This window comes from Gymnoscopelus braueri (assembly GCF_963280865.1).
Source record: "Gymnoscopelus braueri genome assembly, chromosome: 23".
NCBI lineage: Eukaryota > Metazoa > Chordata > Actinopteri > Myctophiformes > Myctophidae > Gymnoscopelus > Gymnoscopelus braueri.
In genome coordinates this window covers 4,635,537-4,654,362 of record NC_137625.1, presented here as the reverse complement: position 1 = coordinate 4,654,362, position 18,826 = coordinate 4,635,537, and the positions used below count along the sequence as shown (strand labels likewise).

The 18,826-nt window shown below is 40.9% G+C and overlaps 1 protein-coding gene across 12 annotated transcripts in view; it reads right to left on the bottom strand.

Annotated features, from left to right (window-relative positions):
- The window catches only part of LOC308079304 (NACHT, LRR and PYD domains-containing protein 12-like), a 126,897-nt gene extending 112,639 nt beyond the window's left edge, over positions 1-14,258 (bottom strand). For 6 of the 12 annotated variants that reach the window (XM_080420715.1, XM_080420719.1, XM_080420724.1 and 3 more), the window contains exons 1-9: positions 14,173-14,258; positions 5,876-6,031; positions 5,372-5,485; positions 5,083-5,196; positions 3,861-3,974; positions 2,924-3,037; positions 2,088-2,201; positions 1,233-1,346; positions 944-1,057 (exon numbers count right to left, since the gene is read on the bottom strand). In XM_080420715.1, the coding sequence (XP_080276841.1) occupies positions 944-1,057; positions 1,233-1,346; positions 2,088-2,201; positions 2,924-3,037; positions 3,861-3,974; positions 5,083-5,196; positions 5,372-5,485; positions 5,876-6,012 (935 nt within the window). In that variant the 5' untranslated portion in view covers positions 6,013-6,031; positions 14,173-14,258. The remainder of the gene's footprint in view (positions 1-943; positions 1,058-1,232; positions 1,347-2,087; positions 2,202-2,923; positions 3,038-3,860; positions 3,975-5,082; positions 5,197-5,371; positions 5,486-5,875; positions 6,032-14,172) is intronic. The other 6 variants (XM_080420722.1, XM_080420718.1, XM_080420723.1 and 3 more) reach the window with 3 other exon arrangements.
- Positions 14,259-18,826: the final 4,568 nt, after the last annotated feature.

The following is an 18,826-nucleotide window of genomic DNA, read 5'->3' as shown; positions in this document are numbered from 1 at the left end:
ACAAAAGCCTCAGTGTGTAGTTTCCAACATAACGCATGACAACACTTTGAACCGATCTACAAGCTTGTGAGTGAGCTTGTAGATCGTCTTTTTTTTTAGGAAAAAAAGTAGGTAAATAATAATTAAAAAAAAATTGTATTTAATTCAATCTCATACTCAATACAAAATGCTGTCTTTGCAGGGCAACGTGTTGTTGGTCTGGGCTGCTTCAAACGGCAGTGGAAGGCCATTCTCCCTCAGATAACAAGCACCAAACCCAGGACCAATTTGTTCTGGTAATGCTACAAAAACAACTACCAGCTGAAATGTCAATCTAAATGATGAGCAGATATCAGACAAACTGCAGGAGCAGATAGACCATCTTGCACATGCTCAAAACGAGCGACAGTTGTACCAGGAGATGACAGCTGACAGTAAGAAGACTTGTAAGTAATTGCAGCTGTCTCTAGACTCCTCCACACCTGGAGGGGTTTTCTATCTCTTCTTCTGTCTCAGGTGCACTACCCTTCTTCCCCTCTTCAGGTTAGCACATTGCTTTTTCTCAGTGTTGCCTATTCGGTGTCCACTGTGAAGGTTAAATGAAGCAAGTGAATTACTTAATCGATGAAGGAATGTTATAAGGTAAGGGCAGCAATGCAGTCATTAGATATATAGATAGATAGATTTTTTTATGAGACTAACACGGTTAATTTTGACCAATTGAAAGTACACTATCCAAAGGGGCAGGGCATGATAGATTTTTAGGGCGAGATGTGGTGGAAATTGAAGAGGTGGTCTGGTTTGGGCTTGTTTTCATAGACCTGGTTGCTTATTTATCTCGCACAGTCTGGCAACACTGCAAGTCCGCCCGGACGTCTTGTACTGACGCACGCTGAAGACAAAAAAAGCAGCACGGAAAAAGATGGTGTTATAGTGTGTATATTGTATAGGAGGATTCACATACTTTGAGTGTGGAGGTTCAGGTTCATTACTGAAGTCAGGACCCAATCCTTTAGAGCGGTCACTCTTCATAGACACACAGCTGGGTGTTGGAGACTCTGGTCTGTGGTGAACACTTCTGGAATCATACAAATGTTTATACAATTATCACCTGAATTAAATATAAAAATTGCAAATGTAACTTAGCATGAGATCACCACTTTGCTGGTTTTAGTGTTGTGTACAGTATATTGTATAGTGTTAAAGTGTTGTGTATATTGTATAGTGTTATAATGTATATTGTATTCACAAACCTTGAGTCTGGAGGTCCAGATTCATTACTGAAGTCAGGAGGTCTATATTTAGACTGGTCACTCTTCATAGACACACAGCTGGGTGTTGGAGACTCTGGTCTGTGGTGAACACTTCTGGAATCATAAACATACAGTATTTATACAATTATTGAAAAGGTCAGTTCAAATTCTTTACGTAGTGTTTTTGTGGTGTTGCCTCTCTGGAAATACTTGACACCTTCATATGTGTTTCAGGTTCAAATCTGTTGCTGAGCCAATCAAATGAAGCTATGACAAACTTGTAACGGTCAGATATTTGATATTGACAGTGACTAAAATTCACGGGTTGCGAATGATCTTCTTAAAGATAAAATTGAAATGCTTATATGAATATACTTCAATAAATAAACAGCAGACACAAACAAGGGTAAAGCGCAGACGTTGTGGTTAAGTTTAACCCCTTTATCTAAATGAATCACACATAAATACAAAGCATTAATCAACTCTGCGTCTCTCGCACGCACGCTCGTATTGTTCCGTGTATCACAGTTCATGCGTCTCCCAAAATAGAAAGAAACTAGAAAAAGTGTTCCTCGGAGCACAGGTCTCCGCCAGTTCAGGTAGGTTATTGTGGGCCAGTAATCTTCAGAATTCACCAATCAGGATGGAATATGAAAAAAATTCCGGGCGGACCCGTGCTACCCTCTACTACACACAGAGTAACTTATAATCTATAGATAAACATTGGACAGGACACAACGTTAATAGACTCTGTGTCATTTTCTTTTCTTTTTATATAGTGTGTATAGTATAGTGTTATAGTGTGTATATTGTATAGTGTTATAGTGTGTATATTGTATAGAAGGATTCACAAACCTTGTGTCTGGAGGTCCAGGTTCATTACTGAAGTTAGGACCCCATCCTTTAGACTGGTCACTCTTCATAGACACACAGCTGGCTGTTGGAGACTCTGGTCTGTGGTGAACACTTCTGGAATCATACAAATGTTTAAACAACTATTAAAATTGAAAATAGCAAAATTTGCACCTGTAACTTAACAAGAGATCAATTTGTTGTGTTTTAGTGTTGTGTACAGAATATTGTATAGTGATATAGTGTTTATATTGTATAGTGATATAATGTTTATATTGTATAGTGCTATAGTGTGTATATTGTATATTGTGATAGTGTGTATATATTGTAAAGTGTTAGCAGTGGTTCTCAAACTATGGGTCGTGACCCAAAGTGGGGTAAGGTGCTGTTGGGGTCATTGGTAACCAAAGAAAACGACTTTTTTAAAATCAAGAAACGGCAAAAAAGAAAAGAAAAAATGAGGTTGTCGCGACCAAACAAACTATTGGCTTAACTCCTAAAACACACACACACACACACACACACAGCTTCGCCTCCAACACCAACCCAGAACAGTCAAGCAACAACAAGACAACACACACAAGCCCTTGCAGAAGCTGAGCCACACAAACTGATTTAGCTCTCTTCATACTGTATATCATTTACTTACAAATTATGTTCAATATGAGTGGGTGGCTTAAAAGTGCCATTTTGGCTGTTTTTGTTAGTCCGAGAGCAAACAGGACCACACGTTCATTTGGTTCCATCTGTACCTCTCTGTGTATATTGTATAGTGTTATAGTGTGTATATTGTATAGCGTTATAGACAGTGTGCATATTGTATAGGAGGATTCACATACCCTGTATCTGGAGGTCCAGGTTCATTACTGAAGTTAGGACTCATTCCTTTAGACCAGTCACTCTTCATAGACACACAGCTGGGTGTTGGAGACTCTGGTCTGTGGTGAACACTTCTGGAATCATAAACATACAGTATTTATACAATTATTGAAAAGGTCAGTTCAAATTCTTTACGTAGTGTTTTTGTGGTGTTGCCTCTCTGGAAATACTTGACACCACACCTTCATATGTGTTTCAGGTTCAAATCTGTTGCTGAGCCAATCAAATGAAGCTATGACAAACTTGTAACGGTCAGATATTTGATATTGACAGTGACAAAAATTCACGGGTTGCAAATGATCTTCTTAAAGATAAAATTGAAATGCTTATATGAATATACTTCAATAAATAAACAGCAGACACAAACATAGGTAAATCGCAGGCGTTGTGGTTAAGTTTAACCCCTTTATCTAAATGAATCACACATAAATACAAAGCATTAATCAAGTCTGCGCCTCTCGCACGCACGCTCGTATTGTTCCGTGTATCACAGTTCATGCGTCTCCCAAATGCTCCCAAAATAGAAAAACTAGAAAAAGTGTTCCTCGGAGCACAGGTCTCCGCCAGTTCAGGTAGGTTATTGTGGGCCAGTAATCTTCAGAATTCACCAATCAGGATGGAATATGAAAATTCGGGACTCGATTCGCGGTTCCGGGCGGAACCGTGCTACCCTCTACTACACACAGAGTAACTTATAATCTATAGATAAACATTGGACAGGACAGGACACAACGTTAATAGACTCTGTGTCATTTTCTTTTCTTTTAATATAGTGTGTATAGTATAGTGTTATAGTGTGTATATTGTATAGTGTTATAGTGTGTATATTGTATAGTGTTATAGTGTGTATATTGTATAGTGTTATAGTGTGTATATTGTATAGAAGGATTCAAAAACCTTGTGTCTGGAGGTCCAGGTTCATTACTGAAGTTAGGACCCCATCCTTTAGACTGGTCACTCTTCATAGACACACAGCTGGCTGTTGGAGACTCTGGTCTGTGGTGAACACTTCTGGAATCATACACATTTTTATACCATTATCATCTGAATTAAAAATTAAAATATTAATTGCAAGATTTGCACCTGTAACTTAGCATGAGATCACTTTGTTGTGTTTTAGTGTTGTGTACAGTATATTGTATAGTGTTATAGTGTGTATATTGTATAGTGTGATAGTGTGTATATATTTTAAAGTGTTAGCAGTGGTTCTCAAACTATGGGTCGTGACCCAAAGTGGGGTCGCGGAAGGTGGGGTCGCGGAAGGTGCCGTTGGGGTCGCGCATTGTTAAACAAAAACAAAGTGAGGTTGTCACGACCAAACAAACTATTGGCTTGACTACACACACACACACACACACACACACACACACACACACACACACACACACACACACACACACACACACACACACACACACACACACCTCCGCCACCAACACCAACCCAGAAGTCAGGCAGCAACAAGATAAAACACACAAGCCCTTGCAGAAGCTGAGCCACACAAACTTATTTAGTTCTGCTCATAAATCATTTACTTACGAATTATGTTCAATATGAGCGGGTGGCTTAGAAGTGCCATTTTGGCTGTTTTTGTTGTGTTTAACCCCTTTATCTAAATGAATCACACATAAATACAAAGCATTTATCAAGTCTGCGTCTCTCGCACTTACGCTCGTATTGTTCCGTCTATCACAGTTAATGCGTCTCCCAAACGCTACCAAAACAGAAAGAAACTAGAAAAAGTGATCCTCGGAGCACAGGTCTCCGCCAGGTCAGGTAGGTTATTTTGGGCCAGTAATGTTTAGACAATCAGGATGGAGTATGAAAATTCGGGACTCGATTCTCAGTTTTCGGTTCCGGGCGGACCCGTGCTACCCTCTACTTCACACATAGTAACTTATAATCTATAATAAACATTGGACAGGGAGGACACACTGTTATTAGACTCTGTGTCTTTTTCTTTTCTTTTTATATAGTGTGTATATTGTATAGTGTTATAGTGTGTATAGTGTTATATTGTGTATATTGTATAGTGTTATAGTGTGTATATTGTATAGTGTTATAGTGTGTATATTGTATAGTGTTATAGTTTGTATATTGTATGGGAGCATTCACATACTTTGAGTGTGGAGGTTCAGGTTCATTACTGAAGTCAGGACCCAATCCTTTGGAGCGGTCACTCTTCATAGACACACAGCTGGGTGTTGGAGACTCTGGTCTGTGGTGAACACTTCTGGAATCATACAAATGTATATACAATTATCACCTGAATTAAATATAAAAATTGCAAATGTAACTTAGCATGAGATCACCACTTTGCTGGTTTTAGTGTTGTGTACAGTATATTGTATAGTGTTAAAGTGTTGTGTATATTGTATAGTGTTATAATGTATATTGCATTCACAAACCTTGAGTCTGGAGGTCCAGGTTCATTACTGAAGTCAGGAGGTCTATATTTAGACTGGTCACTCTTCATAGACACACAGCTGGGTGTTGGAGACTCTGGTCTGTGGTGAACACTTCTGGAATCATACAAATTATAGTATGGAGTAGTATAGAGAGTATAGAGTATGGAAGTATAAAGAGTGACATATTTGGGTTTCCCCTCACAGTATTGCAGTTACATGAAAATAGAACACAAATTAATTAAATAATATCACCACTAAAATGTACTATAAATACAGTACAATACAAGTTGCATAGATAGATATTCCATGTTTTGTTACATAGATAGATATTCCATAGTTTAATGTAAATTATCTGCCATGTCCATGCCTAGTTGTGTCATAATGTTATAGTGTATATTGAGTGTATATTGTATGGTGTTATAATGTGTATATTGTATAATGTTATATTGTATATTGTATTGTGTTATAGTGTATAGTGTATATTGCATAGGAGGATTCACATACTTTGTGTGTGGAGGTCCAGGTTCATCACTGAAGTCAGGAGGATGGTCTTTAGACACACAGCTGTCTGTTGGAGACTCTGGTCTGTGGATGTGATGTTTGTCAGGTCCCTCCTTCTCTCTCTCTACACACTCGTTCATCTTTAGGTCTTTATTAAACCTGTCAGGGTTACAGTCAATGATATAGATCAGAAAACAGGAAATACTGGATGCATGTGCACAACTGTGAGCATGTGAGAGACACACACACACACACACACACACACACACACACACACACACACACACACACACACACACACACACACACACACACACACACACACACACACACACACACACACACACACACACACACACACACACACACAGATCGTTTAGCCTGGGGAAACACGTACGACGGAAGTCCCGCCCCCTATAGACACTCTCTGCTTCAGGTCGTGACCTTTAGGCTTTTCTCTTTGCAGAGTAAGACTGGGAACGAGGCTGCCTCACCCTCTGTGTGTGTGTGTGTGTGTGTGTGTGTGTGTGTGTGTGTGTGTGTGTGTGTGTGTGTGTGTGTGTGTGTGTGTGTGTGTGTGTGTGTGTGTGTGTGTGTGTGTGTGTGTGTGTGTGTGTGTGTGTGTGTGTGTGTGTCTGTCTAACTTCTTCTCCAAAGTGAGTGACACCCACAGCCACACCACTAGAGGGAGCCACCCACACATATTTAGAACAGATATAACATTGTCATTCCACTACTTTCACACCCTGACACCATGGACAAAACATCAATCAGAAAAGCATAAAGAGAGATGGATGATAGGAGCTGTTTGAACCTTTCTCCTTTCTACATCATATACATTAATGTGTTCATATTATGTGATGAGTGGATGAATTGAATACATAGGACCACAATGGAAACAAGTCTCCTTATCCCTCTAGTCTTAATGTGTGACTGTACCTCCATGTTGTTTACATTTATGACTGATAAACTATGTAATCAATCAATCTAACTGCTTCTCAATGAGGGGTCTGGGGACCCCCAGGGGTCTTTGAGGGGATCCAGGGGGTCCCCAGCAAAATGAAGAACAGTGTAAAGTAAACACTTAAGCCTTATTATTATTATTGTCTCCGCCGAAGGTGGAGAATATGTTTTCGCTTTGTGTGAGCAAACATTGTTAGCCAAGCTAACATTGGGCAAGCTCCACGTGACACGTGTCAATTTGTCGACACCAATGCCTCTGATTGGCTAGAGGGACGCGTGACGAAATAAAATTCTATAAATAGGTGTGTCACTTCAAAAAGCTATTTTACCTCACTTTTTGAAGTGAGGTAAAACAGGATCAATCAGACTTGATTGGAACAGTACCTTCAGTAAGTCCAAGTCATCCGTCTGTGCGTGTGTGTTTCCCTCTGAGAACACCTAACATTGGTCAAGCAAAGGCGCAGAAGGCCAAAGCTAAGAAAGCATACTCATCTACAATTGTAACGTAGAAGAGGACTAGAGTTGAAATGATCCCACAACAAAGCCGAACTCTTAATACGTGTCAATATGTTGACATCAATGTCTCTGATTGGCTAGAGGGACGCATGACGAAATACAATCCTATAATAAAAAGGTGTGTCACTTCAAAAAGCCGTTTACGTTTTTGAAGCGAGGTAAGACAGGATCAATCAGTCTTGATTGGAACAGTATCTTCTAGTCCAAATCACCCGTCCGTCCGTGCGTGTGTGTGTCCCTTTGAGAACACCTGACATTGGTCAAGCAAAGGCGCAGAAGGCCAAAGCTAAGAAAGCATACACATCTACAACAGTAACACAGAAGAGGACAACCAACATCAATGTATCTGACGGACTGTCCAATGGAGTATGCGGGACAGTTGTTCACATCCATCAAATAAACACAACAGTCGAAACCATCCTGGTCAACTTTGATAGTGATCGTGTAGGAAAAGCAGCCAAAACAGCCAGTCAGTACAAAGAACACTTTCCTGAAGCAGTACCCATTCAAAGGCACACTGCGCAATTCTACACAGGTACCAAAAACACTGTAGAAGCTAGAGAGACAAGCTAACATTGGTCAAGCTCCACGTGACACGTGTCAATATGTTGACACCAATGCTTTTGATTGGCTAGAGGGACGCATGACAAAATAAAATTCTATAAATAAGTGTGTCACTTCAAAAAGTTTTTACTTTTTGAAGTGAGGTAAGACAGGATCAATCAGTCTTGCTGATGGCAGAAAGAACGGAGAGATGAATGGTGGAGAGGAGATGGAGGTGGATGACTCTCAGCCAGTGAACAGTACCGTCCACTGCCTTGCTCATGCCCTGTTTCAGATAGAACAGGAAATCGAACGCAGGTTCCTCCAAGTTCCTCTGGGCGGCGAGGAGTCCAAGAAAGACAAGAAGAACGGTAAAAACAGGAAGAAAAAATGACGACCCGTCCAGTGACAGTGACAATGGCAGTGCCAGTGGTAAGATGGTTTTGGAACGTTGGAGAGAATCTCTGCAGTCCTGCTCCAGTCTTTCCCAAGTGTTTGTCCATCTGTCCACTTTGGAAAAGAGCATCATTTGGGCAAAGTCTCTCTTCAACGCTCGCTGTAAACTGTGCAGACGGAAAGGAGACGCAGAGACTATGTTACTGTGTGACGGATGTGACCGAGGACATCATTTGCAGTCTGCCTCTTAGCTTGTGTGTGTCCCTCTGAGAACACCTAACATTGGTCAAGCAAAGGCGCAGAAGGCCAAAGCTAAGAAAGCATACTCATCTACAACAGGGACATCAGGCAGTCTCCTCCACAGTTGCCCCTGTCAGCCTCACAGCTGAAGAGCTGGAGGAGGAACAGCAGAAGGTTCAAGAGCTGCAGAATCGTATCCAGAAGGCTTTCCAGAGGAAAATTCTATAAATAGAGAAGGAGGAGGACTCCTCCTCTTCCTCCGATTCGTCCTCCTCCTCAGAGGAAGAATCGTCAGCTGAGGAAGAGGAGCCAGTGAGCAGCAGGAAGAGGTCTGTAGCAGCGAAGTTGCCCCCGTCCTCCAAGTTGGTCAAACGGGGACCTAAAGATCAACAGGTGCCATCCAGAAACAGCAGCTCTGCTGGAAAGAACTCTTCATTGGTCAGTTTTACGTGACATCACAATATGTAATATAAATATATAAATAGGAGGCTGAGATCACACAATGTAACTAACTCCCATTATGCAAACTAAAGAATCAGCAAATGAGCATCTGAAACCTGATGAAGACGCAAAGGCGCAGAAGGCCAAAGCTGTGAACGAATGCTCTACAGAGAATCAGTGGCAGAGTTTAAACCTGGAAAGTATACAGGAACGATAGATATTGTAAGTCTCCTAGACAAAGACCCAACTGCAATCAAGCAAAACAACACTTGGATGTGCCACACGTGTCATCAGTCCATTAAACTTGGGAAACTCCCTACACTTGGGCTAACAACCTATTACTCGACCCCATACCCCGAGAACTGCAGGACTTGCACCTGTTAGAAGAAAGGTTGATGGCAGATAGGGTAGGTGATTTCATTTGATTAAAATAGCACGGGTCTGCTGGCGGAGACTTGTGCTCCGAGGAGCACATTTTCTAGTTATTTGTGTTTTTTGTTCAAATATAGCAGATCTACAAGCTCCCACTGCGTTGAAAATAGAAAGATTCCATTGACCGGATCTGTAGAGGGCGCAGGGGAGTAACTAAACAATGTTTTCCTTCCGGTGAAATATTTCACATTTTGTCCAAAAACTGTATTTTAGACGTGAGGTGGGGGGGGGGGGGGCTCAGAGTGTTCCCACTTAGTAGAGTAGGCTTTCAACTCTATAAAACCCTCTTTGTTTTGGTGAGTAGAGAAAGTGTGTTTTATTTGTACTGCAGACGAGAGGCTAACAGCCTGTGGTGCGAGCGCAAAGGCTGGAAAGTCCCATAGCCTTAAGGAGACTGTCACTCTAACCTCACTACAGTACATAGGACCCGCCCTACTCTGCCTGTGATTGGTTTAGGTTTACACATGATGAGTGATGATTGGTTAAAGGTACAGTGTCACATATCATGGTAAGCCAATCTGAGGCAGAGTTGGGCGGGTCTTTGTCTTGGCTTTCCTGGAGCAAGCAGAGTGATATAGTGTGAGAGTGACGACACTAACATAGACTCCCATCGTAAGAATGGAATGAGGAAATGCTCTGTCTGTCTCAATGAGGAAGTTCCAATGTTTGGAACTACAGCCCATAGCAGCATGACGGAACTCTCTCTCTCTATGGCTCTGCGAGCAACAACAAACACACACACACACGCACACGCACACACACACACACACAGAGAAGGTAGAGAGGCAGAGAGAAAAGGAGGAGGGACGTTGTTTGTATTTTACATTCAACCAAACTGTAGAAAATATTCCGGTCCTTTTAGCTGCTAATTGTATCTTTTTAATAACTCTGTTAACATGAACCCACTTGTCATCACAAAACTCCCAGAACCATTATCCTGAAAAGTGACGCTTTGTGAGCTTATAGATCTGCAGTTTGAACTGTTTTCTGTAAAGCAATGCATTGATATTAAAACAGAAAAAGTCCTTTTGAATACGTAACTATGTTTCAAAGCAGAGACCTGCAGAGACGGAGTCTGCAGAGACACAAGGCAGAGGATGTGGTCAGTTTGAAGCTTTCACATCGTCACATGATCTACAGCCTTCTTTGTGACCACATCCTCTCCTCTCCTGCTGTTCTCTACACCAGTGCTTCTCAACCTGTGGGTCGGGACCCCCAGGGGGTCACCACATGATTTTGAGGGGGTCCCCAGATGACAGTAAAGTGACAATTTAAGGACTTTTAAGACCTTTTAAATACTATATATACAAACTGTTCAAACATTGGCCAAATTGTCAAATTGTGAAAATAGACGATCTACAAGCTCACAATAGCAGATCTAAAAGCTCAAACCGAAAATCAAATCTACAAGCTCAAATCTATCGACAAATAGCAGATCTACAAGCTCACAACGCGTTGTGAGCTTATAGATCTGCTATTTTCACCATATTTATCTGTGGAACCCAGTCAAACGTAATTGAACTCCTACAATTCCAAGTGTTTATCAGGGTGGGGGGTCCCCAGTTCAAATAGGATTATTTTGGGGGGTCAAGGCCTGGAAAGGTTGAGAAGCAGTGGTTCTACCTTTTATACATCTAACAGTGCGTCTGCTGTGGTGTATAGCAGTGGTTCTACCTTTTATACATCTAACAGTCTGTCTGCTCTAACCAACAGCAGACAGACTGTTAGATGTATAAAAGGTAGAACCACTACTCTACACCACAGCAGACACACTGTTAGATGTATAAAAGGTAGAACCACTACTCTACACCACAGCAGAAGCACTGTTAGATGTATAAAAGGTAGAACCACTGCTCTACACCAGAGCAGACAGACTGTTAGATGTATACAAGGTAGAACCACTGCTCTACACCACAGCAGACACACTGTTAGATGTATAAAAGGTTGAGAACCACTACTCTACACCACAGCAGACACACTGTTAGATGTATAAAAGGTAGAACCACTGCTCTACACCACATCAGACACACTGTTAGATGTATAAAAGGTAGAACCACTGCTCTACACCACACACAGCAGACACACTGTTACATGTATAAAAGGTAGAACCACTGCTCTACACCACAGCAGACAGACTGTTAGATGTATAAAAGGTAGAACCACTGCTCTACACCACAGCAGACACACCTTTAGATGTATAAAAGGTTAGAACCACTTCTCTACACCACAGTAGACACACTGTTAGATGTATAAAAGGTTGAGAACCACTACTCTACACCACAGCAGACACACTGTTAGATGTATAAAAGGTAGAACCACTACTCTACACCACAGCAGACACACTGTTAGATGTATAAAAGGTTGAGAACCACTGCTCTACACCACAGCAGACAGACTGTTAGATGTATAAAAGGTAGAACCACTACTCTACACCACAGCAGACACACTGTTAGATGTATAAAAGGTAGAACCACTACTCTACACCTCAGCAGACACACTGTTAGATGTATAAAAGGTAGAACCACTACTCTACACCACAGCAGACACACTGTTAGATGTATAAAAGGTAGAACCACTTCTCTACACCACAGTAGACACACTGTTAGATGTATAAAAGGTTGAGAACCACTGCTCTACACCACAGCAGACACACTGTTAGATGTATAAAAGGTAGAACCACTACTCTACACCACAGCAGACACACTGTTAGATGTATAAAAGGTAGAACCACTACTCTACACCACAGCAGACACACTGTTAGATGTATAAAAGGTAGAACCACTTCTCTACACCACAGCAGACACACTGTTAGATGTATAAAAGGTAGAACCACTACTCTACACCACAGCAGACACACTGTTAGATGTATAAAAGGTAGAACCACTGCTCTACACCACAGCAGACAGACTGTTAGATGTATAAAAGGTAGAGAACCACTGCTCTACACCACAGCAGACAGACTGTTAGATGTATAAAAGGTAGAACCACTACTCTACACCACAGCAGACACACTGTTAGATGTATAAAAGGTAGAACCACTGCTCTACACCACAGCAGACAGACTGTTAGATGTATAAAAGGTAGAACCACTACTCTACACCACAGCAGACACACTGTTAGATGTATAAAAGGTAGAACCACTACTCTACACCACAGCAGACACACTGTTAGATGTATAAAAGGTAGAACCACTACTCTACACCACAGCAGACACACTGTTAGATGTATAAAAGGTAGAACCACTGCTCTACACCACAGCAGACAGACTGTTAGATGTATAAAAGGTAGAACCACTGCTCTACACCACAGCAGACACACTGTTAGATGTATAAAAGGTAGAACCACTACTTTACACCACAGCAGACACACTGTTAGATGTATAAAAGGTAGAACCACTGCTCTACACCACAGCAGACACACTGTTAGATGCAGGTTCATATGTTCCACCAACACACACAATCAGAGAGAGAGAGAGAGAGGTTGTTTCAACAGGTTCTAACAAGAGAGAATAAACAGATAAATATTGCATTTAAATAGCTCCTCTCTACAGCGATGTACACACACACACACACACACACACACACACACACACACACACACACACACACACACACACACACACACACACACACACACACACACACACACACTGTAATGACCATGTGACATCATCAACCTTACTGTAGTGACCATGTGACATCATCAACCTTACTGTAGTGACCATGTGACATCATCAACCTTACTGTAGTGACCATGTGACATCATCAACCTTACTGTAATGACCATGTGACATCATCAACCTTACTGTAGTGACCATGTGACATCATCAACCTTACTGTAATGACCATGTGACATCATCAACCTTACTGTAATGACCATGTGACATCATCAACCTTACTGTAATGACCATGTGACATCATCAACCTTACTGTAGTGACCATGTGACATCATCAACCTTACTGTAGTGACCATGTGACATCATCAACCTTACTGTAGTGACCCTGTGACATCATCAACCTTACTGTAATGACCATGTGACATCATCAACCTTACTGTAGTGACCTGTCATGTGTACTGGAGCAAAATAAGGTTTAAAGATATAGTTAAACAACAAAATTACCTTTTTTTCTATATATCAGTCACCTCATGGAGACTTTATGGATATTTTTAGTTTTTGTCTCATTCCTAAGACAATAACTTGATGACCAGCGGACCGGTAGGCAGTGGTGCCGGTAGGAGACACAAAGGAGATTATTTGTGTCTCCTACCGGAACCGCTGCCGGTCAATCAAATTATTGTCGTAGAAATGAGTCAAAAACTTAAAAGTATCCATGAATTCAAGTCTCCATGGGGTGACTAATCCATAGAAAAAAACATAATTTCTCCCTTTCATTTTCATTTATGTACATTTGTTACATAGATGTCACTACGATATCCTTTGCTGTAGCATCTTTTTTTAATAAAATACTGTATCATAAATTAAGTTAATGCTGCCATCAGCCTATCGCCGTGAAAAAAATTATGAAATAAAGAACCGTGGCCACGGTCCCACAGCGACACACCAGCCCTCGTCACAACATCCTTGTCACCAGACCAACAACCCTGGTGTCAAAACTCTAACGCAACAATAACCTTCATACCAGCAGAACAGAGGGAATTATTAAAGAACATAATATATATAAAGATACTTACTCTACATTTATCACACCACACTAGAAGGATGTATCATATCTGTGTCTATAGAACATAATATATATAAAGATACTTACTCTACATTTATCACACCACACTAGAAGGATGTATCATATCAGCGTCGTCTCGTCTCACTCCTTCTCTGTTCCGTCTCAAGATGGAGTCTCAACGTTCACTTCCTGTATGTGGCGTGTTTCAAAATGGAGTCTGTAGAGTGTCAGTGCATAGAGAGAGAGACAGACAGGAAGTGGGGGGAGGTAATAACCACAAAGCAGAAGTTACATATTGTCGTTGTCAGGCAGAAACCTTGTATCCATCATTTTATGTCATTTCCCCCCTTAAAGTAGACTAATGTCATCGTTGATAAATTGGTGAAAATAGCAGATCTACAGGCTCACAATGCGCAGCCATGTGATGCGTAGTGAGCTTGTAGATCTGCTACTTTTGACAGATTTTTACTATATTTGCTTTCATGCCAACAATGGGTTTGACAGGTTTAAAGTTAAGTGTGTTTTATGAATATTGAATCAATATAAAGTATTAAAAACAGCTTGTGAATAAATAATAAAGGTTATTTTTTACATTTTCTGAAAAGTAAAGTATGAGTTTTGGACGAACAAAGTTTCTGCCTGACGACAACCACATGACAGCATGAGTACACACACACACACACACACACACACACACACACACACACACACACACACACACACACACACACACACCACACCACACACACACACCTAACTGAGGTCACGTCAATGTGTTTCCTGTAAATTCAACCGTCTGTCTGTCTGTCTGTCTGTCTGCTCACTCTGTCTCAGAAACCTGCCTACCAGTGACATCATCGGTTTGGTCATTTCAAACAGGATTTCCGTTTTTCTTTGTTATTATTATTATTATTATTATTAATGTGAGAACAATGTCTTCCATTATAACATGCTAACTTTCCTGGATTAGAAACTGATGTTTCTATTAGCTTGGATTCCCCATCAATGGAAAATCCCTTAACCCTGTAAGACCCGGATATATTTCTACTTGCAAAAACAATCTTTTAACCTTTCAGATGGTCTTGTAGGAGTACTTAGGAGAGGAAAATATAATGTTTTTTTAGTTGTGCGATAGGATAACTTTATATTTACAATAACCACTTGAACCCATACATTCCTATTCTGAGGAGAACTTCAGCCAGAAATAGCAGATCTACAAGCTCACAACGGTTGTGAGCTTGTAGATCTGCTATTTTCGGAAAAGAGGTTTGGTGTAGAGGGAAAGAAGAACAGACCAAGTACAGAGTGAAAGGTCTGGTTTACTAAGTATGGACGGTTTAAGTTGATAAATGTCTGAAAATACACATTAAAGTTGTACAATGCAGATTCACAAATAACGATTTTTAGCAACCTCTGCTGGTCACTACCGTCACTGCATACAATTTCGGTAGTCCTCGATTACCCAGAATTCCATTTGTTTTCACCGGAAGCCGGAGGCGTTTAAAAAAGCGTTCTTTTAATTGTTTTATACTATCTGCGGATCGTTTCTCTTAGCCAGTGGAGCATTAGTTACCATGAGCTGTGCTTTCTTTTTCTGTTCTTTTTTTGATCTTCCAATCCTACATTCTCTTAAAATCAGCGTGAGGTTCCTTTTTGTTATTAGCGCGGTAGTTCCTGGCCAAACAGGAAACCGTTGCGGTAGTTCCTGGCCAAACATAGATGACGTCATTTTCCTGGGAAAGTCCCCCCCGACAGCGTTCAATAGAAAATATATAAATAAAAGGCTTCCGGGGGTGAAATTCATGGAGTGGGTGTTGTGAAACTTTCACCACTCACAAAAGATAAACAATTTAACTTTAGTTTTGTTGAAAACGTTACCTAGTATTACTTTAACATGAACCCAACACTAATGATAGTTCTGTCAAACAAGTCTATGAAGCTATCTATGAAATCTGTTAAAACGTTTTTTTTCTGGGGACCTCCTGGAACCCCCTCAAGGACCCCTGGGGCCGCCTGCTGGGGGTCCCCAGCTTGAGGACCACTGAACTGGAGTGACGATCACTCAGTAAAGTTGGTTTAGGCTACATTTGTATTTCTATAAATGTTTTCAGGGTGAAATTGTTAGTCGTTTTTACTTATTTGAATTTTCATGAGATGCTCTGTGGTTGTAATAGCCAACCTACAAGCTCACAAAGCATCGCATCATGACTTGTTGTGAGCTTGTAGATCTGCTATTTTCCAAAAGGTTTTGTGAAATGGGACATTCTGCATTGTGAGTACTTTTATTTTTGGTAATTTAAAGGTACGGTTAGTGATTTTCTTAGTTACTAGTTACTTTGTAGATTTTGATGACGGAGTGACGTTCTAAGTTGTCTTGTTTGTGCTTACAGTGAGGAGATCATCAGGTACATCACGGGCCAGGTCCCTGCCCCGACGCCCGGCCAGCCTCAGCCTCGCTTCTCTCTCTACCTGGCCTCTCAGCTGCAGTACGGCGTGGTCCTGGTCTACCACAGGCAGTGTGGATTCATGCTGGGTGAGAGAAACATACACATGACACCTGGTTGGCCACAGTATCAAATATATATATATATATATATTTATATTATAGCACATTTCCAACGACCAAGGTCAAACCAAAGTGCTGCACAGACTCAGAGTCGTTGCTGTCCGGCAGAAACCAGCTAACTCCATTTTGACGCTTTTGCATTTCTTTCCATAAATCAGCGCTATTGAACACCCTTTACGTCTGTGTGTTGGTAAAAACAAATTTTGAACCAATGAAAAGTATTAAAAAGCACTTCTGACAAAACCAGCTAACTCCATTGGATCCTCAAACTTTCTGCTAAACCAGCTACTGTAACTCCACCAAAGGGGTTGGAGTTAGCTGGTTTTGCTGACTCCAGGCTCCACCCCCTTTTGACCTCCAACGTCATTGTGAGCTTGGAGGTGCATTCAGCTGTTCTTATCAGTGATGAACAAAACCTCCTAACTCCAAGGCTTTTTTTTTTTTTTTTTTAAACATTTTGGAGTTAGCTGGTTTATGCCGGACAACAGAGATATTAAAGTACAGATGTCAGCCACTTTACATCAAGGCAAATCTTAATGATTGGGCATGGGACACAAGCTCAGGCTTGATCACCCTGTAGCTTGCCACCTTTGATGAGAGGGTGAATAGTGTTTAAAGGCCGAAACACCCCCTGATTCATAGGCACACTACTGAGGATGTGTCCCCAAATTGACATCTTACCCCAGTCTTAAGAAGTACACCTCCCAATATGTCTCTTAACATCAAGGCAAATCTCATGTGAGTAGACACCATCTATTGGCACAATGGACAGTCTCAACATCACGTCCCGTGTTTTATGATTCTGATTCAGACAGGCAAGAAAATAGAAAATAAATTAAAAAAAGAGAGAGAAACAAAGAAGCAAATAAATTGAACATGACACAACAAGAAAATGAAACAACATGCACTAGGAGGCACGGCGTCTTAAAAGTCCTTAAATTGTCACTTCACTGTCATCTGGCCCTGGGGACCCCCCCAAAATCACATGGGGACCCCCTTGGGGTTCTGACCCACAGGACCACTGGCCTAGATCAGTGGTTATGAAACATTTTCATGTCAAAATTGATTTGACCACGGACTGACGGCCGTTTGAAAATATTTTGTGCCAGGGACCCCCATAAGAGAAGATGTGTCAATATTTGTCGACATTTGTTTTGAAAATAGACATTCTACAAGCTCACAACGCATCGTAATGCGACACGTTGTTGTGAGCTTGTAAATGGGCTATTTTCAAATAGACTAAAAATAAAAGTGTTATAACAAATCATCGCAGAGGTGATAAGTAGGGCAGAAAAAAATGACCTTTTTCTTTGTATCTTTGAGGGATTTGATTACCTGCACCACAAAAGAGACAAACTTAACAAATCGATAAATAAGTAGACTAAGTAAGTAAGCCTTGCACTTAACAGATAGATAAGTCAAATGTAGAATAGAACAGGATCTAATGGATATAATAATATGTACAGTATGTATTGCATTATATTAAAATACACTATATTCTCATGGCACATTCCCTGTGTAATTACATTTCTCTTGGTGAATATGCATGTTGAGAGGACTTTGTATTTATCATTATGAAAGCGTCCGTTGACAATGTCCTCAATTTAAATTTTATGTGGTTGTTAGGACAACATAAAAAATAAAAACCCACAAAATATTTTGAACATTCAGACCTTGAGTAATGGAAGAAATGTGTATTAGTTGGTGATATGTAACAGATAAAGTGATACAAATCAATGTAATCTGCTGATATTACATTCGGTGCCATTTGACATGCGTGAGTGCATGTGACATGCCTGCCTTTCCGGATTTGTTCTAATACAATTATTATTATTAATATTGTATTGTGTGTGTGTGTGTGTGTGTGTGTGTGTGTGTGTGTGTGTGTGTGTGTGTGTGTGTGTGTGTGTGTGTGTGTGTGTGTGTGTGTGTGTGTGTGTGTGTGATGCCTGCCCGTTCTTTTCCTGTTGCTTAGAGGAGGCTCAGCGGATCGTCAACAAACTTCTTCGCAAGAGTACCCCACGAAACGACTTTGCCGGGCCAGACAGGTCTCCACACACACACACACACACGCACGCACGCACGCACGTGCACGCGCACACACACACACACACACACACACACACACACACACACGTATGTCATTTCCTTGCACTCCAACCCCCCTTTTTCTCT